Source organism: Pleurodeles waltl, chromosome 1_1 (assembly GCF_031143425.1).
Source record: "Pleurodeles waltl isolate 20211129_DDA chromosome 1_1, aPleWal1.hap1.20221129, whole genome shotgun sequence".
In the NCBI taxonomy this organism is placed as follows: domain Eukaryota; kingdom Metazoa; phylum Chordata; class Amphibia; order Caudata; family Salamandridae; genus Pleurodeles; species Pleurodeles waltl.
The window spans coordinates 309,624,020-309,645,208 of NC_090436.1; the positions used below are offsets into that span (position 1 = coordinate 309,624,020).

General features: G+C 39.8%; 1 protein-coding gene across 1 annotated transcript in view; it reads right to left on the bottom strand.

Annotated features, from left to right (window-relative positions):
- ANKRD55 (ankyrin repeat domain 55) overlaps positions 1 to 21,189 on the bottom strand; it is an 872,819-nt gene that overhangs the window by 110,690 nt on the left and 740,940 nt on the right. The window contains exon 10 of the mRNA XM_069222305.1: positions 4,833 to 4,934. Within this exon, the coding sequence (XP_069078406.1) occupies positions 4,833 to 4,934 (102 nt within the window). The remainder of the gene's footprint in view (positions 1 to 4,832; positions 4,935 to 21,189) is intronic.

A 21,189-nucleotide genomic window follows, 5' to 3' on the forward strand; every position in this document is an offset into this window, starting at 1 on the left:
AGCTATCACTTATTAAATGTAATACTGCAACCCAATGTTATCCTGTGGGAGAGGCAGGCCTTGAAATAATGAAAAACAAATGGGAGTGGTTCACTATAAGGACATGTAAAACTTAGAAGAACATCTCTGATCTTTTAAGCACAGTACACCCTGCCCCATGGGCTGTTTAGGATGTGCCCTAAGAGTGACACATACATTAAAAAGGAAGGTTTAGACCTGGCAAAACAAAATGCCACTTTAAAACTGCACACCCAGGCTGTAACAGCATTTAATTTACAGGCCCTGGGTACCTGTAGTACCAGTTTACTAGGGACCTACAAGTAAATTAAATGTACCATTTGGGTGTAAGCCAATATCACTGTGTATAAGGGCAAGAGCACAAGCGGTTTAGCACTGGCTAGCAGTGGGAAAGTGTGGAGAGTCCTAAGGCCAACAAACAAGTCTTCAGCAAAACAGGAGGTGTGAAGGCAAAATGTATTGGGGAATGCTAAGGATGACATGTCTATCACAAAATTTACAGTACATCTGCAGTAGGAGAGGTGGAATGGTCAAGAGTGACAACAGAACTTGGTTCATGGGTAAAATGGTTAGTGTATGTATAGTCTACCTGTAAAGGTCATAGATAGAAGAACGGAGAGTCATTATTAAAAATTGTGCATTTATAATAAAAAGTAACAAAATTCCTAAAATCAAAGATGATGGTTCAGACCATGCAGGCCTTGTTTGTAATGATTAAGTAGGAAATCTGAACACTTTACTGAATTAGCCGCATTTGAATTACAATTCTTTAAAGTAAAGATACAAAGCACATAGGAACAAGAGTACTGAGCAAGCAAAGCTATATCAGAAGAATAGGTATGACCCAAAAGCCATAAACAGACATGACGTGGCCAAATTAAGGGGTGCGCGGCGCTGCACTAAAATTGGCAGTGCCACAATGTTTCACTTCAGAAATGAAGGGATACGTCATATTTACAAAAATACGGTGCACCCCTGTGTTTCCACTAGCGCTGGTGCTAAAATTAGCTGCCTAGCGCCAACGCAGGCATCCTTGCACCATAGTGCAAGGGGGCTTGTGTTGTAGGGAATGATTGCTTATGTGTAGGATGGGTCACCTTCCTACACACAGATAATCATTAATGCCCTTCTGTTCTTTCTGTGTGCTGCAGAATTCAGCACAAATAGAAAAAGCAAAATCGCAGAGAAATAAAAGTATTCCTCCTCGTCCCGCCATGCTAACGCCATCCCTGGTTTTGGCGCTGCCTGAGATTTACGTCTCCTTGCAAATCTCGGGCAGTGTAAAAAAGAAATGGGTGTTGAAAGGGTACGCCCACAGCAACACCCATTGCACGCCCCTCTACAGCAGAAAACTACATTGGGGGCCCATATTTACAAGACGGCGGTAAGCCACAAAAAGTGGCTTAGTGCCGCCTTATAAATATGGCGAAGGACACAGCACCACGGGAGCGTCACAAAAAATGATGCTCCAGTGGAACTAGGACTTGTAAATATGCCCCCACATATGTAACTAACCAGTTTATTTGGGGCCAGATACACTAAAATAAACTTTGGCTGTATTTGGAAATCAAGTATTAATCGGGCTGCTTCAAAGGAAAGAAAAATGCAGTACAAGTAACAAACATTTGCATTTTACCATTTTTAAAGGCATCAAGTGCCTTTCGGTTTTGCAACAAAGCAGAAAGCACATTATTTTTTCCATCCCATATAGTAAATGGGTTGGGGGGTGTTCACCAACAATTTTCCCTGGGGGGTCAGAAAAACTGTTGTGCACTTTGTGGACTAGGGGCAAGGTGTGATGCATGGGTGAGCCACCCCACCTCTTTCTTATTTTAGGAATTGTCTAGTGGCCTTTCTGTCTAATGGAGGAATATTTTGGGTGAACACCCTCAATCCACCCCAGGGGGCGGCAGGGGTGCTGGATCACAAAGACTGATGCACCTATTCTGGGGTAGGAGAGAGGTACAATGCCTAGGAAGCCACCTCACCTCCTTTATTTTTGGGAACAGTCCCTTATTGTATAGTGGGCTTTTTGTCCCCCATATGAAGGCTTTAGGCAAACATCCTCAATCCACCTTCGTGGGCAAAAAGACTGATGCATCTATTCTGCGGTGGGAGCAAGGTGTAGTGCAAGGCAATATAAAAGGGATGTGTGATGGCTCACCCAGGCATTACGCCTTGCTCCTATCCCAAAATAGGTGCATCAATCTTTCTGTCCCCAATGGGCTGGCTGAAGGTGGCTTACCAAAATGTTCCTCCAGAGGACAGAAAAGCATCACGATGCGCTCCCACCTCAGAATAGGTGCATCACTCTTTCTGAAACTAAACTTACATTTCTGTGATGTAAATGTCTGGAAACCACACAGGTTCACACTACCCTACCATTCCCTTCTTGTCCTGATAAAAATGTTACCACACTTGTGTGGCTGAACCTTGCATCTGTAATACAAAATGTCCCAAGACAATGTGGAGAAATCGGCAATTGGGGTACCTCCAGTGTTTGGACCCAGGCTCGTAGACCACACTAGGAAACCTACCAAACCCAGCTATTTCTGAAAGCTGACATCCCAGAGAGTTAAGGGTGGTGTGCCTTGCATGGTTTTCCCATAACATTTTCTAGCCTACAATGCTGTGCAAATCTCAAACTTTGACCAAAATCACAATTTGTTTGTGAATTTCTTTGATGTAACGTTCCAGAAGTCTCAGGGATCCACAAAATTCCTACCACCCAGCATACCCCCACTTGGCTGGTTAAAAGTGTTACCTCACTTGTATGCCTGAATGCAGTGCCCTCAATAGGCACAAATCAAAACAGGGTTAATGAGAGTTGCTCCGTGAGACTCCCATTCACTTTGGTGTGATGTGTGCCTGTTGCAGGCACTACACCCAGCCAGACATCTGGGAAAGCTGTCTTATTGGGATATGTGGAGGAACGCTAGTTGGCAGAAACTTGTGGATTCCTGCTGAATCCAGAAATTTACATCACAGATATGCAAGGAAAAGGTGCAATTTTAGGTAAAGTTTGAGGTTTGCATGGCATAGTGGGTAAGAAAACCTTGTGGGATATTGCCAAGGCACACCATCCTTGACTCCCCTGGGTTTTATTTTTCTGAAATGTGTGGGTTTTGTAGGTTTCGCTGGGTGACTGTTGATCCATGGCCAAAAAGACACTGCTACCCACGTTGCCAAATCAGATCAATTTTATGACAGGAAATGTTGATGTCTCCGCGTTGTATTTTGGGGCCTTCCCTATTGCTGGCACTAGGATTACCCACACAAGTGAGGTACCATTTATATTGGGAGACATTTGGAACTACAGAATAGTAGAACATTTGTTAATATTCATTGCATTTCTCTGCATTTGAGCCTTCCAAATGTAATCCGGTGCGTAAGAAATAAGATATTTTGAAAAATGCCCTCTGAATCACATGCTAGTATGGATATTCACAAATTCAGAGATGTACAAATAACCACTGCTCCTAAACTACACATCCAGTGTCCATTTAAAAAATACATAGGCTTCCTTGATACCCATTTCACTCTATATTTTATCATGTGAATTGCACTATACCCTTTGTACAATGAAAAAACATTGTAAGGCGCAGTTCAGTTGTTAACTCTGAGAACCGTGGATTCTTGGTAAACCTACAAACCCTATATATCCCCACAACCACAAGGGTCTAGCGGACATAACGGTATGCTGCTTTTGTAAATTTGTCATCATGACAAGAAGTTACAAATGAAAACACTGTACAAATAGATGTTTTTCAATCTTTTTTTATTTCAACAGTTTCCTTAGGAAAGCCTTGAGGGTTCTACACAAATGACCCATTGCTGAACTAAGAATTTTGTTTACTTTTCAGAAATGTATAGCTTTCAAGGATGACCCGTGGGTTTCACCATAGTGTCTACCGCAAATGGAACGTAGTTTGAAAGCACACAAATTAGGAAAAATGGGCTACTTATTTAAAAAATGCCAAAACTATGGTAAAAAATAATTTTTTTTATCCAGTCTTCAAATTCCTTAAAGTCGGGAAGATGATGACTTTCGAAAAGCAAATCCTTCCTTGATGTCATTTATAGGGGAAAAACAGAAACTTTTTGTGGAGCACTTTTTTCCCCCAAAAAACACAAAATGTAGCTATATTGTGCCTATTTTCTCAGTCTCCTCCAGGGCCATCCACAAACCCTGGGAACCTTTAGAATCCCCAGGAATTTGGAAAAAAATGACACAAATATGGCGTGGATACGTTAGGTGGAAAAAAGTTATGAAGGCCTAAGCATAAACCACCACAAATGGCAAAAAAAGGGCTTAGCACTCCAGGGTTAAATAAACGTCTTTACTTTTTTTAATGCAGAGACTTCATTTTGCAGGATGAGAAGGGGCCGTAAGGAGAGTAGTTCTGAAAAGATGACGTTATAAGCAAGAAATACACACAATACTAAGCACAACATAGAAACACGTTTCTTCAAAGTGAAAACAGGAATGATTTCAACCAGTGTGATGAATAAAAACAGCACATTCATAATTATCGCCCAGAAGCTAAACTCCAATCTTAAAGCATGTTGCTTGGGTAACATCAGCAATTTCGTGGGGTGTCCAACTGTTCATTTAAAGATTTTCTTATAAGGTTTTTAGCATGAATGAATGCTTTGCAATCACTGAAGCCAAACCAAATAAAATAAATCTTCCACTAAAAGGTAGGCCAGGATTTTACTGGTCTGAATCTAATTTGAAGTAAGCAACACACAAAAGAAAGCATAACTATCCTGGCAGCTTTAAACACATACATACATAGACTTGCACTACTTACTCCTCTGAGCACAGTGATCCGGTATAGGGGCGAGGAAGTTCCGTGTAATTGTAATTTCCTTAAATCTGGATCGGTCCAAGGTGTTCAGCTGAAAATTGTTACCTGAAAACAAATAAATGTAATGTTAATTTAGTCATCTAGTGAGTGATCAAAATATACTAATGCTACTCTGCAATAGATAGACTTCTTCATTAATGCATGGTACAGAATCATTCGCCATATTTCAGATCTCGAAAACAGCAGGTAATGTGGACAGGGATCTTTAAAATGCAGAGTGCCTTTTCCTTTCTTTCTAGCAGTTATGTGGTCAACTTTACCCTTCTCATTTGTGAGACATGTTTGGGCTATCTGAGGTCGTAAATTGTGGGGGAGACGAATCTTGTCCTTGTGGATAATACCCTGGGTGCCTGGCCTAACACTGTGGTCACTGGCTTCTAGACTTAGAGACTGAGTGTATGGGATAGGAACACTTGCACTGAGACATGGATCCCCGAAAGAGTGCAATCAAAACAGTGACAGCAGGTGAACCCACGAGGGTCCCATACACATAAAGATTACTGCAATGGAAAAAGTTGAACGCACACGGCACTCACCACATAATAGAAAGTATCAATACACACTAATGACCAGTGATGAAAACAATCCTGGTCCAAAGTGGGCAGCCAATGCTAGGACCAAACCCTCCACACCCCCGAACCATAACCAATCCAAATCCTGCAGGCGATAGAAGGCTTGTGAGCAGTGTTGGGAAACAAATTGGTGTGATATTGTTGTGTCTTATAGCAGCAGGTCAACCTACTCAGAACACAGAAAGTTTGCAGAGAAGGCAAAAGAAACAGAACACAACAGTCGACCAGGTCAAGTCAGAGGTGTGATTATTGCAAATGAAAATGAAGTCACCTCTGGGTGAGGATGCCCGGGGGAGGTCGAGAAGAAATAATCTAAGATTCCTGGAATCCAAGAAAGAGCAGAGGAATCTGTGATGGAGGAACGTTCGGAAAAATGGATTTGAGAGACTTCGAAACTGGAAGGTCTGGTCCCCTTCTTTTGCGTGGAAAGGGCTCATCGAGCACCTGTGAGCCTGCCCCGCCCAAGTGAACCCACGCACACCATAATAGCTTGGATGTTCATTTATCAAGACAGAGACCTAATACTGCATCAGAATCTTCTTGGATTATGCAAAAGGTATAAAAAGTCAACAGTAGTGAAACAAAAACTGAAGGCCCTTAATCTGAAATACATGCTGCTGTATTCATTCCGCGATTACTACAGTGTGATCATTTGCCTTTGTTCACAGACCCAGAGGATCTACATCAACAAGCATAGCCAATATGTCTCACCTTTGGGACCTTATAAGTAAGTATTTAGCCATGCAGCACATTAGACCTTTTCAGAAATAAACTATGGCCCTCATTACAACCCTGGCGGACGGTGGTATTTTGGAGAAAGGTACTGACAACAGGCTGGCGGTACCTTTCCCCAAAATATGTCATTGGCGGTTTGGCACAAGCCAAACCGCCACTGTACCACTCTGTCCGCCGAGACTGTCACTGTCCCACCAGCGGGATTTTGACCCCACCTACTGCCATGGTTTTCGTGGCTTCCATACCACCACGAAAACCTTGGTGGTATGCATTATCAGTGCCAGGGAATACCTTCCCTGACACTGATAGGGGTCTCCCCTGCCCTCCTCCCCCTCCCCCTCCCAACCCCCCCTATTCCCCCACGACATACACGCACATTCATGCACCAACATACACACACATACACACATTCATACCCACATTCACCAACGCATGCATACATACATTCACACACACTGACATGCATACAAGCACTCACGCAATCACACAACACAACATACACGCACACTCACACCCATTCATGCACACACATTCCACACGCCACACACCCACATGCACACACACAGACGCATACACCCCCACGCACAACACCCCCCTCCCCTGTCGGACCACCTGAATTACCTGCTTGCAGGGGGTCCTCTGGCAGGAGACGGGATGTGGTGCTGCTGCCAGCAGCAGCGCCCACCAGCAGAACACTGCCAGGCCATATCATGGATCATGATATGGTCTGCGGCTGTCTACTGGCTTGGCGCTGCCGCTGGGAACAGCACCACCTTACCGCCGCCCGCCGCCATGACCGTAGCCAGAATTCTGCCATCCTTCAATTCCGGCCACAGTCATAATATGGCAGATGGTAGGTAGCCACAGCAATGGTGTTTTGGTGGCTGTCACAGCGGCAGTAGGCGGTCATTACCGCCATTGACATAATGAGGGCCTATGTTTGTGCATTCCTTCATACACTTGGCATTAGATTGTAATGGTCGGAAAATCCCCTAGAGAACACCACAATAAAAATAGCATTTGGAAGAAATATGGTTGTGTAATCATTTAGTCAGCCCCCAGAGGGCAAAATCGCATAAAAAGAAAAGGGGAGAGAGCATTGCAGTGTAACCATATATTCAGGCCCTAGAGGGCATAATGCATTACACATTTTCAGGCCTAGCAGGCTTGCTAGTATATTATTATAAACAAGGCCCTTAAAAGACAAAGTACACCCTGCTGTAAGCAAAAGCTCCAGCCATGGGAAAGCTTAAAAAGACATTGACTTGTGGGAGAGGTTATGATTTTGCTGTCCCCCTAACCTAATGTGGGGACCCAGAAGATGCTGGACAGAAAGAACACATTGTGCTGAATGTTTTGGTGCTGGTCCTATTGTCCTAGGACCACCACATGCTGAGTTATGAGTAAAAATGTGTTGTAAAAGGAATGTCCTGCAAAGCATTCTGGGTAGAGTTCCCCGAGTGCCGTGAATATTGTAGTATCGGCCCTCCTGCTGTGCCCGGGAGAACCGTGTTGAGGGTTTCTCTTGTGCTTTTTCTATTTAAAAGGTGTCAGTTTGTATATTTTTCAACTGCTGAACTTTGGAAGAATTTAGGAATGGGGCTTCAAATGTAACTAGTACTCTTGTAAAGCACTCCAATCTTCTGGTTGAGTTTGCGTTATATGAATAAATAAGAAAAGAATCCCCCTCCAGCTTGCACTCTTTATCGGGTGCAGACACTGGAAAGAAGCAGCGAGATGCCAGAGAAAGAAACAACAAACCGTCACAAGCGCAAAGCGGAGAGGCAAAAGAAAAAATATTGCATCAACACTTAAGTATATGGCCGATTGTGCAATATTCCATGTAACAGGGTCAGTTTCCAAGGCGGTCACAAAACATCGTCAAGGTGGGACAAACCCAAAGCATTTACCTAACAAACCAAAGGAGTTTTGAAAGGCAGGCCAAGGAACGAACTGAAGTGATGGGTGTGGTGAAAGCCCACAGAAGTAGATTACAGCATGTCGAGAGACAGCGAATGCCCGCTGCCTAGGCTCGACCTAAAACTGGCTAGAAATAGGAGACAGAGGTGGATGATCGGCACTGAGGCATAGTCCGAAAGATCTGCTATGACAAGGAGGACTAAAGCTGGTGCAGAGACAGGAATTTCTGGAAGACTAAAGGCATAAGTGACTTCCATAAAAACATAAAAATAAAAAAGAGGACAACGTTTGGCAAGGTACACTAACTTACTGGGTTTTATTTAGGACCATAACTGCCTGCACTAACCTAGTATTTGCCATGCAGTAGATTACCAACAACCCATCAGCTAAAAGATAGATCACACAATCTGAAAATAAATGACACCACCAATTCAGAGAAAATTTCAAGGGAAAACCTACTAGTCAGTTTAAGAATACTTCTGAGGCTTCTCAGTTGACAGTGATACTTAAAAAAGACACAAAGCAAATTAAGGGCAAACATTCTTCACTCATGTGAAGGTAGCAGTGATGCTGCATGATTCGATCTTGTGATATCTCATGCCCAGCGTCTGGATGACACTTTTTTAAAGAAGAGCAAGCTGAATGCCAAAAACCTTCTGCTGAGTAGGCGGTGTTGCCGTAAGTCGTGCATCGGGACCATACTTAAGTGGAACCCCCAAATCCATGCATATAATAAAATTATAATTCCTGAGAACAAGAACATGGAAAACTTTGAGTTCCAACATCCATTTGCTCATGAACTGCATCCTTTGGCACCAACAATGGTGTCTCGTTTTATAGCTTTACAGTGCAGAATTGATAAGAACATTTTAAATTGTTTGCTTAGATACTCTATTGTGTATCGGGCATGCTATCACTGATAACCAGTTAATTCCCATGTGCTTTGCCTATTTGATGCCTACTGAATACTTACGTACTGGTTTATGTTTCTCTCCTATTAGTTTAACATATTCACATTTCTATTAATAATTTTCAGTTGTATACATCGTTCATATCTGAACTGACTGAATTGTTTGACAGAATGTTGGGCCATATTTAAGAATGTTTGACTTTGCAATTTCCAATAGTGCACAAATCGCTATTAGGAATTCGCAAAATAAAATGTATGTAGGAGTGTATTCCTCTAATAGTGATTTCTACAGAGTTGATTGCAACAACACAGATATTAATTGTTAATATTGTTTTCAATAATAGAGTTGTAAAAATTATCATTTTTAATTATCTTTATGTGTTTTAGTTATACTTTAATTGTATATGTTTTATACTGTTTGCATGATTGCTTTTAATATTTATAAATATCGTATGCAATTTTAAGTTAGTTATAATTTTTAATTTAAGTGTTAAAAGTAATTTATAGTGCTATAACGGGTTGTGAGGTTTGTAGGAGTATGGGGTTGAACGTTAATTAAGTATACTTTATTAATAAATACATTTTAATTATTAAGTGATAATGAATTATGTAAATTGTGTAATTATATTTTTTCTGTTTTATATTATTTGCAGGTTGTTGGGCTTGTAGGGGTATACAGTGGGAAGTTAATTAAATAATAATTCATTATTAATTATTTGATTCATAAATATGGAAATTGTAAAATTATATGTTTTACGTTATACTTTAGATGCAGGTTGTGTTTGTAGTGGTATAGGGTGGAAAGTTAATTAAGTAATACTTTATTATAAGTTAATTAATAATTAATCATGAATTATTTAATTGATAATTAGATATGTAAAATATGTTATCATTATATTTTTAAGTTTTAGTTTAGAAGCAGCTTGTTTTGTTTTTAGGCATATAAGGTGGGAAGTTAATTATTAAATGAATTGTTAATTTATTCATTATTTAATTGATTATTACAGATGTAAAATGTGTAATTATTATACTTCGTAATTGCTATTTTAGTTGCAGATTGTTGTGTTTGTAGGAGTATAAGGTGGAAATGTAAGTAATTAATTATTAATGTTTGGTAAGCTATTTATTTGAATACCAATTGGTTAATTGTTTAATAATTATATGTTTTTTAAGTTATATATTAGTTGTTGGTTGGTGTTTTTTCTAGGGTAATAGAAAGTTATTTCAGTAACAACTAATTATCAATTAATTATTAATTTATTAATTTTGTTTATTATGTAATATGTTAATTGTGTTATTTTATTTTAACTATATCTTAATCTGGGCTGCTAGGTTTGTGGGAGTATAGTGCGGGAATTTAAATAAATATCAATTAATAACTTATTTTATTTTATATTAATTATTAAAATGTAATATGTTTAATTGTTTTTTTACTTTATATATATATATATATATATATATATATATATGATTTTGATATTAACATTTTTATACTTTTGGTAAATTGAGTTATTAAATTATGTATGTGTTTTAAGTGAATTACTTTTTTTACTGTTGCACAGACTGGAGTGGGAATAGTAAATTTTACTCCTCTGGAGTCCGACACTTTTCCTACTGTTGCACAGACTGGAGTGGGAATAGTACATTTTACCCCTCTGTTGTCCAACGCTTTTCCTACTGTTGCACAGACTGGACTGGGAAGAGTAAATTCTACCCCTCCGGAGCCCAGCACTTTCTCCACTGTTGCACAGACCGGAGTGGAAATAGTACATTTTACCCGTCCAGAGTTCAATGTTTTCCCTCTGGTTGCACAGACTTGAGTGGGAATAGTATATTTTACTCCTCTGGAGTCCAACGCTTTCCCTACTGTTGCACTGACTGAAGTGTGAATACTACATTGACTCCTATGAAGCATAATGCTATTATTACCAGACTTTATTATATTTCATAATATTGTTTACATTTATGTAATATTATTATTTGATTCTTAAATATATATATATATATATATATATATATTTTTTTTTTTTGCAAATGTATTTTTTTATTTCAATTATTATGGTAAGTTATTTACGGCCTGATATAGAGTTTGGCAGAGGGGGTCACTCCGTCCCGCCCGCTGTATTACGATCCCATTATAGCCTATGGAGATGGTAATACGGTGCACGATATATCCGTCATGTTTGTGAAGAAGTCACCCATCTGCCAAACTATAAGTTAGGCCCTTAATGTTTTCCATTTGATTTTGTTACATTTTTGATACTGTACATATTAATATATGAAAGTACATACATATGTTTTCAAAGTAGTACATTGAAAAAAATACAAAAATTTAATATAATGTATAATATATGTTTTTTTTAATAATAGTGGTATATGACATCTGTGTATATAAACATACATACATATATGTATTTGTTTATATAAGCATATATTAACTTTTATTAAATGTTAATTCATTGTATTTAATATACATTATAATAATGTTATCCATTAAAATATGTAAAATTTACTATTATATACTTTTGATTTACAGACAAACAATATTATAGTGTAGTTCTTGACAATATTAGTGTGAATGAGATTTTTTAAAACATTTTTTTACTTACCACTAGACCTATAGGAAAACAATATTTGTGTTGCTGATATTTTTGACACAATAATTGTGTATCCCAATATTTTTAGCCTCAATATTATGTCAATGATCCGACAGCTTGAGTCAAATTCATGTTTTCTAAAAAAAAAAAAATCATAGAAAAAAAATCATAAAACATATACGTATACAGATGATCGTTTGGTAAATGGACATCATCTATTGGTCTGTTTAAGGTGCCATTATGGCAAGTGACAGCATTCTGCCTGTGCCCATGTGCACATCTGCCCAAACAATGGTTCACATCAGTGACAGGGCTCCTCTCATTTGTTTGTTAAGTATAAGGCACCGTCTGCCCCAAAAAATGGATCACTTCAGTAGTAGCACTCCTTTCACTTTTCTTTTTAGGTATAAATTTAGCTTTGCCACTTCTTTTTCAATTTGTTGTAACAATATTTTTTTGGTATGTTGGTGAGGGCCATGTTGTTGAACATGCGAAAAGCGATACACATTTATTTGACTGTCTGGCTAAGCACTCTTTCATGCTTTTTTGTTTCTTTTGCAGACAGGCTTATTTTCAGCTTCAGTTCACTGTGCCTGCCAAACTGTTTGTTTACAGGAAAGCCTTTGAGCCTAGATAAGATATCTTTCTGTCCACAGGTAGTTCTTTTGCTTTGTCAGGCTTTTGGAGCAGTGTGGATTAATAGTTGTTTGTTTTGCAGAAGAGAACCATATGAGTGCTTGTAAATGCAATTTAATATAGGCAATGTATTAGTGCATAATCTATTTACAATTATCATTTTTATTAATTCTTGTATAATGCTTATTCTTATTTTCTGGTCCACCTGTCATCTTTGACTCTAGCTGCATATATGTGCTGCAAGCATACTTAGGGTAGAAGGCTCTAATACTATTTTTTTTTAACATAGAAAGCTTTCTTTCTGTGAACACTGTTGAATTTCCTACAAAAGGTTTCTGTATTCTGTAGTTGCACTGTACTGTAATCAATGATACGTACTTGGATAACAATCTGTTTTTTGTTCATCAAAAAAATTAGCCATATAATGTGATTTTTGCTGTCTAAGTCATACTGAAGAGCTGTGAGATGAACATGAGCACTGCCATTTGGCTTCTATGACGTGGTATTGACATACATAATATAGGCATACAAAAATATTTTTTAAAATAGTGCAAACATAAATATTGCCATTCCATATTTAAAACACAAGTATGTACTATGAAATTATTGCTGTAAAGTATATATAAAATACCTGATCAAAAATAAAAATCTAGTAAATTAAATGATTACAATGAAACATAGGACACATCACCTAAACCATGAAAACAAAAATCTTGTCAACCAAAATATAACTAAGAAGCATTAACTATTCCTACAAACAAAGGGGACAGCGATGGGCTTCTCCTTTTCTCCGAATTCTGCAAACCTAACTATGGGCTGGTTTGAACAAAGAATTGCTTGGTCAGAAGAAAATGATGAATTCCAACAGAAAGTGATACGTTGGTTTAGATTCATAGATGATCTATTTCTAATTTGGGATGGCACAGAAATGGAGTTCAAAGAGTATTTTGAGATCCTAAATAACACCTCGGCAATATTGCAATTCACATATGAAATCAGTACTACGAGAGTGACCTTTCTGGACACAGAAATTTATATAAAAGAAGGTGCAATACATACCACATTACACAGAAAGACCACAGCAACCAATTCTGTGTTACATGCCAACAGTTTTCATCCTCCTAACATGAAATGGAGCATACCATATGGTGAATTCTTACGCATCAAGAGAATTTGCTCAGAATCAGGAGGATTTGAAAAACATCTTAAAGCCTCAGAAGAAAGGTTTATCGCTAGACAATATCCAATTAAATGTATCAACAAGGCAAAACAGAGTTTTGCAGAGGTTTCGAGAGAGGAATTAGTTCAGAAAACAAAACCTCGACACAAAAGAGAATCAGATGAACAAATACGATTCATCACAACATATTCCAGCAGTGCCTCTCAAATATGTAAAATCCTTGTAAAACATTGGCCTCTCCTTCAAATAGACCCCACAATAAGAGAAATTATGGCAGATTATCCTAAAGTGACCTTTAGGAGAGCACCAAACCTAAGCGATAAAATGACACAAAGCCATTTTAGCTCCCGGAAAAAGGGGAATTGGTTACAAAAATCAGGTTTCTGGAAATGTGGAAATTGTAAAGCATGCAGGATTGCTAAAAATACAAAAGAGTATACTATAGGTAATAGTGGTAAAAAATTGATCAAACACCATATCATGTGTAAGAGTCGATTCACGGTATATGTCATTGAATGCCCCTGTGGTTTGAAATATGTGGGGAGTACCATCTGTGAGACCAAGAAAAGGATACTGGAACACATTCGTGCAACCATTAAGGTAGACAGAAGCTATGCCACGGCCAAACACATGGAACAAGCACATGGCAGTCAATGGGAAACAATGACATTTTATGCAATTGATCAAGTACCCATTAATGAAAAAGGAGGGGACAGGGAAAGGAAATTACGACAGTTAGAGTCAAGATACATTCTAGAGATTCGCACCTTGACCCCTTGGGGAATGAATCTGGACGAAGAATTATTTGTACATTTGTGAATGGTCGTACAATTTCTAGCCAATAACATAGACTCCATTTATTTTTATTTTTATTTTTACCTTGATACATGTGTTTTTTTCACATATGATCTTTTTGATATAGGTTTTTATGCATAGTGTACAATGGACCCTTATAACCATAAAGCATGTCAGATATGGTGAAAATTACCCCCAAAAATGCGGTGGATATCTCCCTTTTGTGAAATAATATTGTCAAATATAACATAAGGTGTTATTGATAACAAGCGCATGAAGAGATTTGGGGTCAAAGATAAACATAAACACATAAATATAGCTTATGGGTGGCAACTACTAAATCCACAATGCAATGGGAAACACAATGCTCACTCATGGTTAATTTTGATTTGTTATTACATGTTTTTTAGGGTTTAGAAAGTAATTTATTTGCCTAATGTGTAATCTCTATAAACGTCTATATGCAAATTTAGGTTGAAAAGAGGAGTGTTGAGCATGTTTAAATTCGAAATTGTGGATTTAAAAACGGAAGTAAGGGGCCATAACCGGAAATGCCTGTGAACAAGGTCTTGGCAGACTGAAACGCGTAAGGCAGCATTAATTGCATGTAATCGAATTGAAGCCCAGAAAATAAAGAAGCTGCATATACAGCAACTTTGGAGTGCGGTTTATTCCTTCAATTTGATAAAGGAATCTGTGTTTCATATATAAATATGTGTGTGTGTGTGTTCACTGAAAAAATAAATGTTAAAGTAACATTATAGCTCATTGATTTTGGCCATGACAACATTAACATTTTGAACTAAAACAAAAAAGAGAAATTCACCAAATATAGTTAGCAGCGCTAACTATAATTTGCGGCCCTTGCAATGCACTGCTTATGACATTACATATTACATCACTCATGGCATGTTCTATGACATAATTTATGAAATCACTGATATCTCAAATGACATCACTGATGACATCATCCAATGAGTGTGTTACTTTGTTTTATAGATTACATGGTGGAGGGTAACTACCATATTACTTTTCTTCCTACTTATGTACACATGTGCTTCTAATGCATCATAGGGGTGTAGAGGTATTGAACATGTTATACATTTTTGTATTGAAGAGTAACTCTGTGTGCAGTGACAGTTGAATTGTGTTCATTATGCTCCACACAGGTTTTTTGGTACTGCAGAAAACGTTTACAGCAGGGCAAAGATTCTACATATTACAAACTAAATATTGTAAGCAGCGGTGAGTTATAATCGTCTCAGCAACTGATGAACATGTGCTTGTTTCGCTTCACAAGATGGTCTATCTGGATAGTTTTCACCACAACATGAAGGCTGCAGTTAGTATGATCTTAAGCACCTTCATATCTTCGTTATTTTAAGTGATGAGTTGCTTTTTGGACAAGGCTGCATAGTGTACACTGTTCTTAGTAGATACTTTTTAATACTCTGGTGTATTTCTCTTGGGAGTTTCACTGTTTGCAAACAGTGAGGTACAGAGTAAACTCCCTCCATAGAGAAAGTGTTAACAGTACCCACTTTCCTACTTATATCCACTTCTTTTCTCAATGTAGATTCAGTGACTGCCTGGTGTTTTGTTGCTCGAATGGACTTTTACCTTACAAGCTAAAAGTCAAGAGGCATCTAGCAAAACAGGAAATGGTTCATTTAATTAAATATTACAGCCAGGAGAGCAGGTGCAGCAGGTAGAGCACCAGGGTCTGGGGACTGTCCCTCATAACACATTGAAATGACACACATTTTATACATTTCTCTGGGAGCAATAAACACATAAAACACTCTTTCCCTGGTGAAATATGCAAACAGTTGTAGATACAATTTTCAGATAGGGAATGCAGGTGGGCCTCGACCTGCCATTGACACTATATGGGCCAGCGAGTACATGTTCAGATATCTGGCCTGAGGGACGCGTGGTCACTGCGTGTGCTGTGTCCTGATTGGCTAAGTGTACCTAACTACATGTGGCATCTAACTTTATGGTGCTTAGGGAATGCATGTGTCCCTTTGGCCATTTGTGCTTTATTGGGGCTAATCTCTGGGGACCATTGCAGTGTTGCTGTGGGATCTGATCTAAACTTGTGTGTTTAGGCTGTCAGCTAAGTGTTACCCCACATGTGACCTGTCAGTCATTCACCTTCAGACCTAGGCCACAGAGCCTGTCTGACAATGTATTTACGTGCTGTGGATGATGGAGAGTTCATTACGGGGGAATCCAACAGGGGTGATGTGACTTTGTTTGTGTATGAAAACGTATCATTCGTGCATAAAGGTGTCTTGTTGTTGTGTGCATTGATTGTTCTGATATTAACAGTTTGATACAGGTTACATCAATAGCTATGTAATAGGGCTTCATGATCCGGAGGAACTTCGTTTTCCCTCAAGATTTGTATACAGATTGAACATCGTGTGCAGGAAAGATTACTCTTTTATCTATGGTTCATAGTCAACATGACCTCGGCTACCCATAAAGTGTATGGTGTAGGGTCAATGTTGCAGATAATGCAGATAAACCAAGCTTGCTTTACCTATGGGGCTGTATGTATAACATCAGTAAAGATGCTACATATTATTCTGAGCCCCCCTCCCCTAGCCTTTTTAGGCACTGGGCACCTCATCCCCCAGGGCCATGATTTTAAATAAGACCCCTTACCGCTTAAAGGTGAGCGTCCTGGTGCTGAATGTTCCATGGGTGGAGCATGGACATTCAGATTTATTATGGGCAGTGCACCCAGGACGCACCAAAATGATGCGGCTCTCAGACCCAGGTGTTACGAGGAAAAATATCTTTATTTCTCCTCATTACTTCCTTTTTCTGTGTGGGACACACAGAAGAAGGAACATAATTTTAAGGATTGTTTTCATGCAGGAACGGGCTCCTTCCAGCACAAAAAATGATCCTACTCATAACTCAGGCACCCTTGCAGCAAGGAGCAAGGGTGCCTGCTCATAGTGCTATGCAGCCTCAAGTGTGCCAGTGCAAGGAAGGAGCTTGATAAATATGGCACATTTCTGCTCTCTCCATTTCATGCAATGTAGCACAGCAAATTTGCTTGCTGTTCTGCATTGCGTGAAAAGTTAGTAAATATGCCCCTTGGTATAGGTACGCCACAAATACAGAACTGGCCTATGAAGTAAAAAAAAAAATCAAAAACATTAGCCTATGTTCTTATCACAGAAGTAACCAAACACCATCACATGCTAATAGAAAGTCCATACTACCAAAAACACTAAAACAAACTCTCACTACTAGTGGACTATTTCATAGACACTTGCCTTGTTGCCTGCACAGACGGGACCCAGACACTAATCCAAATTTCACATCCCATGGTAGAATGTCTACGAGGTACCATATCTCAAGAACCAAAACTAACAACGCAGTTGAAGGTGACACAATTCCTTTCAAGATGCCACCCAACACTGTACCATTTTCCAAAAATACTCGAAAAAGAACAAACCTTTCAGAACAAAAGGTCTGATTTAGAATTTGGCACATAGAATACTCTGTCACAAATGTGACAGATATCCCGTCTGCCGTATTACGATCCCTACAGGATAAAATGGGATGACAATACGGCAGACAAGATATCCGTCACATTTGTGATGGAATATTTGTGAGAAACTGGCATCTTGTTGCAGTACCCCCCACACACTTTTTGACTGGTTTCTGAATGCAACTTGGACTAGAGTGCACTGGGATTCTGCTAACCAGGTTCCCAGGGCCAGTGTTCATTCCCTAAAACATTGTAAAAGTAATTGGATACACCTTTAGCTAACACTACAAGTCCCTAGTAAAAGGAACTTACTTACCCAGGGCACGGGCATTATGGGTAAGCCCGTGAGGGCAGCAGCACTGATTGTGCCACTCTCAAGGGCCATGCATCTAGATGCACCCAGCACTGCCATAGAAGGCTGAGTGTCCTGGTGCAAACCTAAAATACAAACGCGACATGGCACACTCCCTGTGTGCCCTGTCCACCCTACACTGCATATGTTATGGGTAAGTCACCCCTTTAGCAGGCCTTCCAGCCCTAAGGCAGGGTGCACCATACAATATGTGAGGGCATAATTGCATGAGCAATATGCCCCCACTGTGTCCTTGCCAAACTTGGGACATAGTGAGTGAACAGAGCAGCCATTTTATTAATATATGTACTGGACACTGGTCAATACGAGTTTCCCAGCCACATATTGGCTACTCTCAACACTGGGTTGTTTGGTAACAAACAACTCAGAATGATAAATCCAAACTGGTGCCAGTACTGGATTTAATATAAAATGTACCCAGGGGTCACCTTAGAAGTGTCCCCTGCAAAAACAAACTATCCTGGCATGGTTGCCACATCCAGACAACCAATATACAAACCTGGGGGAGAGCCCTGTTTCTCTGGTTTGTAAAACAATACCCTTCCTGGGTGGAGGGGCTTACACCCCCTCCCTCAGGAATGTGAACGGCCCTGCAAGTGAGCTTCAAAGGGCTACCGCCCATGAAACTCGACCCCCAGGCCTGCTGCAAGCAGCAGATCGCCTCTCCCTTTGCAAACCATCACTTTTGGCGGGAGCAAAGGCGGGAAACTACACAAAGGGTGGGAGGATTGGCCTCACTGAGCATGCACCACCCCTGGGGGCTTGCAGGCTAAGTGGACCCTTAATTTAATTTTCCTCCATGTTGGATGTCAGGAAAATAGCCAATAAGGTTTAGGGAAGTGACCCTTCCCACAGGAAGTGGTCACTGTAGTGAGTGTAGCCACCAAAGGGTCAGTGCCCCATTCAACACTTCCAGGTTCCCCCTAAAATGCCTACTAAATTCAGTATTTAGTGGGCTCCCGTAGACCAAGAAATCAGATTGGAAAAGACAAAGCAGACCAGCACCAAAGAAGATCCAAAGCAAGAGAACTGTGGACCTGCTGCACAAGAAAAGGCACCAAACCCTGCCTGCTGCACCCAAGACCCAAAAATCACCACTGCAGAGGAGCTGGACACTGGACCAACCCCAAGAAACCGAGGGGACCTCCAGACTTCAAGAATCACCCCAGATCTCCCTTCTGAGTGGAGACACCACTCAAAAACCAAGCAAGAACCAACAAACTGGTGAGGGTCACTTCACCAATCGGCCGATATCTCTGCAACCAAAAGTCACAGCCGGACCCGACAATACACCAACGACCACCTGGATGTAACCTACAAGTGGGCCAAGCTTGGTGGCACTGTGCCCTTCTGTGGCCGAGTTATGCCAATACTCTGGGTACTAGTCAGGTGACATCAGACAGCCAGAAAACCAGCTCCCTCAGAGCTGAAAAGGGATCAGGAGGAAGCCCCAATCAAGGGACTTCAGAAAGACCCCAGACCTCCAATCAGAGTGCCCCCATTGTCCTGTAAGCAGCCCTCAAATTGACTGACGCTCCAAAGGACTCCGTTGCGCACAGCTCCTGGATCTCCAACTCACCCTGCACCTTGCCCCCTGGGCCTTACATCACGGGATCTGCTGTGTGCCCCGGGTCCCCAACCCCTCACGACCTCAACAGCTCAAGGGGACCCCCAGGCACCAACTATAAATCTGCAAACTAGCTCCTTTTCCAAGTGGCCCATCCAGGTGCCCCTGTGCCCAGAGGTTTTCCAACGATGCTCCCGCTGGAACCCGGGAGCCGCCTAAGGCTCTCCAGCTGGCACAAAGTGCCCACCGACTACTGCGATCATCATGCAAAAGAAGAGATTGGTAACTCAACATTTTTAAAGGTGACTGCATTGATTCCAATGGTACGTAATTACGAACAAAAAGACTAACTTTAACAAAACTTTGAAAACTCATTTCTCAAAAAGTACGTAACGTATTTGATAGATCTTGGTCTTAAAATGAATATAAAAGTATGAAGTATTTTTATAAAATCTGGTCTTGAGTTATTCATTGAGTGTGTGTAATGCATTCCTGGATTTGTGAGTGCAGCAAATACTTAGCACATCTCCTGGATTAGCCTAACTGCTTGACCAGCTACCTTAAAAATTGGAGCATTAGGTGGTCTAATTTTTACCTCTGGAAACCAACGTGTGGTTGCCCGGACCCTCTGCATAGTGTGCTCGGTTTTGTACACTATATAGAGGGCCAACCTCTGACAATATTCCCGTAGCTAAGTTCTAAATCATTCATTTGTTTAAATGGCTGCTGCAATTAAATGTGGGAGCGCGGAATACTGAGGCAGAGTAATCCTGAAGCCATCTCGGGCCTCTTCAATCCATTTACACTCACTCCCTACCCCTCTAGCTCACTCTTGCAGCTGTCTTCTTTCTCCCATTGTGACACTTTTTAGTTTTTCTCCTCCTCCGTCTTTCCCATATGTGCCTTTTGCTCGTAGCAAGTGCTGGGGCAGAAGAATAAGCGCCGGCCCTCAAAAATAAGTGCTGGTGCTCAGCAACGGAAACATCAAACACAAATTAAGCACTGGATCAATCCCTAGCACAAATAACACCAAAAAGATCCATACAAATCAAACACATTCAACAGGTGGTAGCAAATAAAGAGTGATGATTTACTAATAACTAAGCATAGCTTCCCTTTTAACAAGAGCCAGAACACTACTACAAAAAATCATGAGAAAACAAATGAAACTAAAACCTGACAAATAAATCAAATAACAAAAACCTACGAAATTTTATAAATAAAGCATTATTAAAAAAATGTTTAGCACTCTGAAAAAAAGAAAAGAAAAAGAAGTTCAGAATGCTAACAATGAAAGTATTTATTATTCATTAAAAAAAAATTTCTGCATGTAAAATAACTAATGTGTAATAAAATAAAACACAGATAAATAAAAACAGTAACACATTAAAATTACACATAATTACATAATATGCAAAATATGAGCAAAGCAATATACAAAAAATCCTCATCGAAAAAATAATACATTTAAAAAAGACATACTCACGGTTTTGTAGCTGAA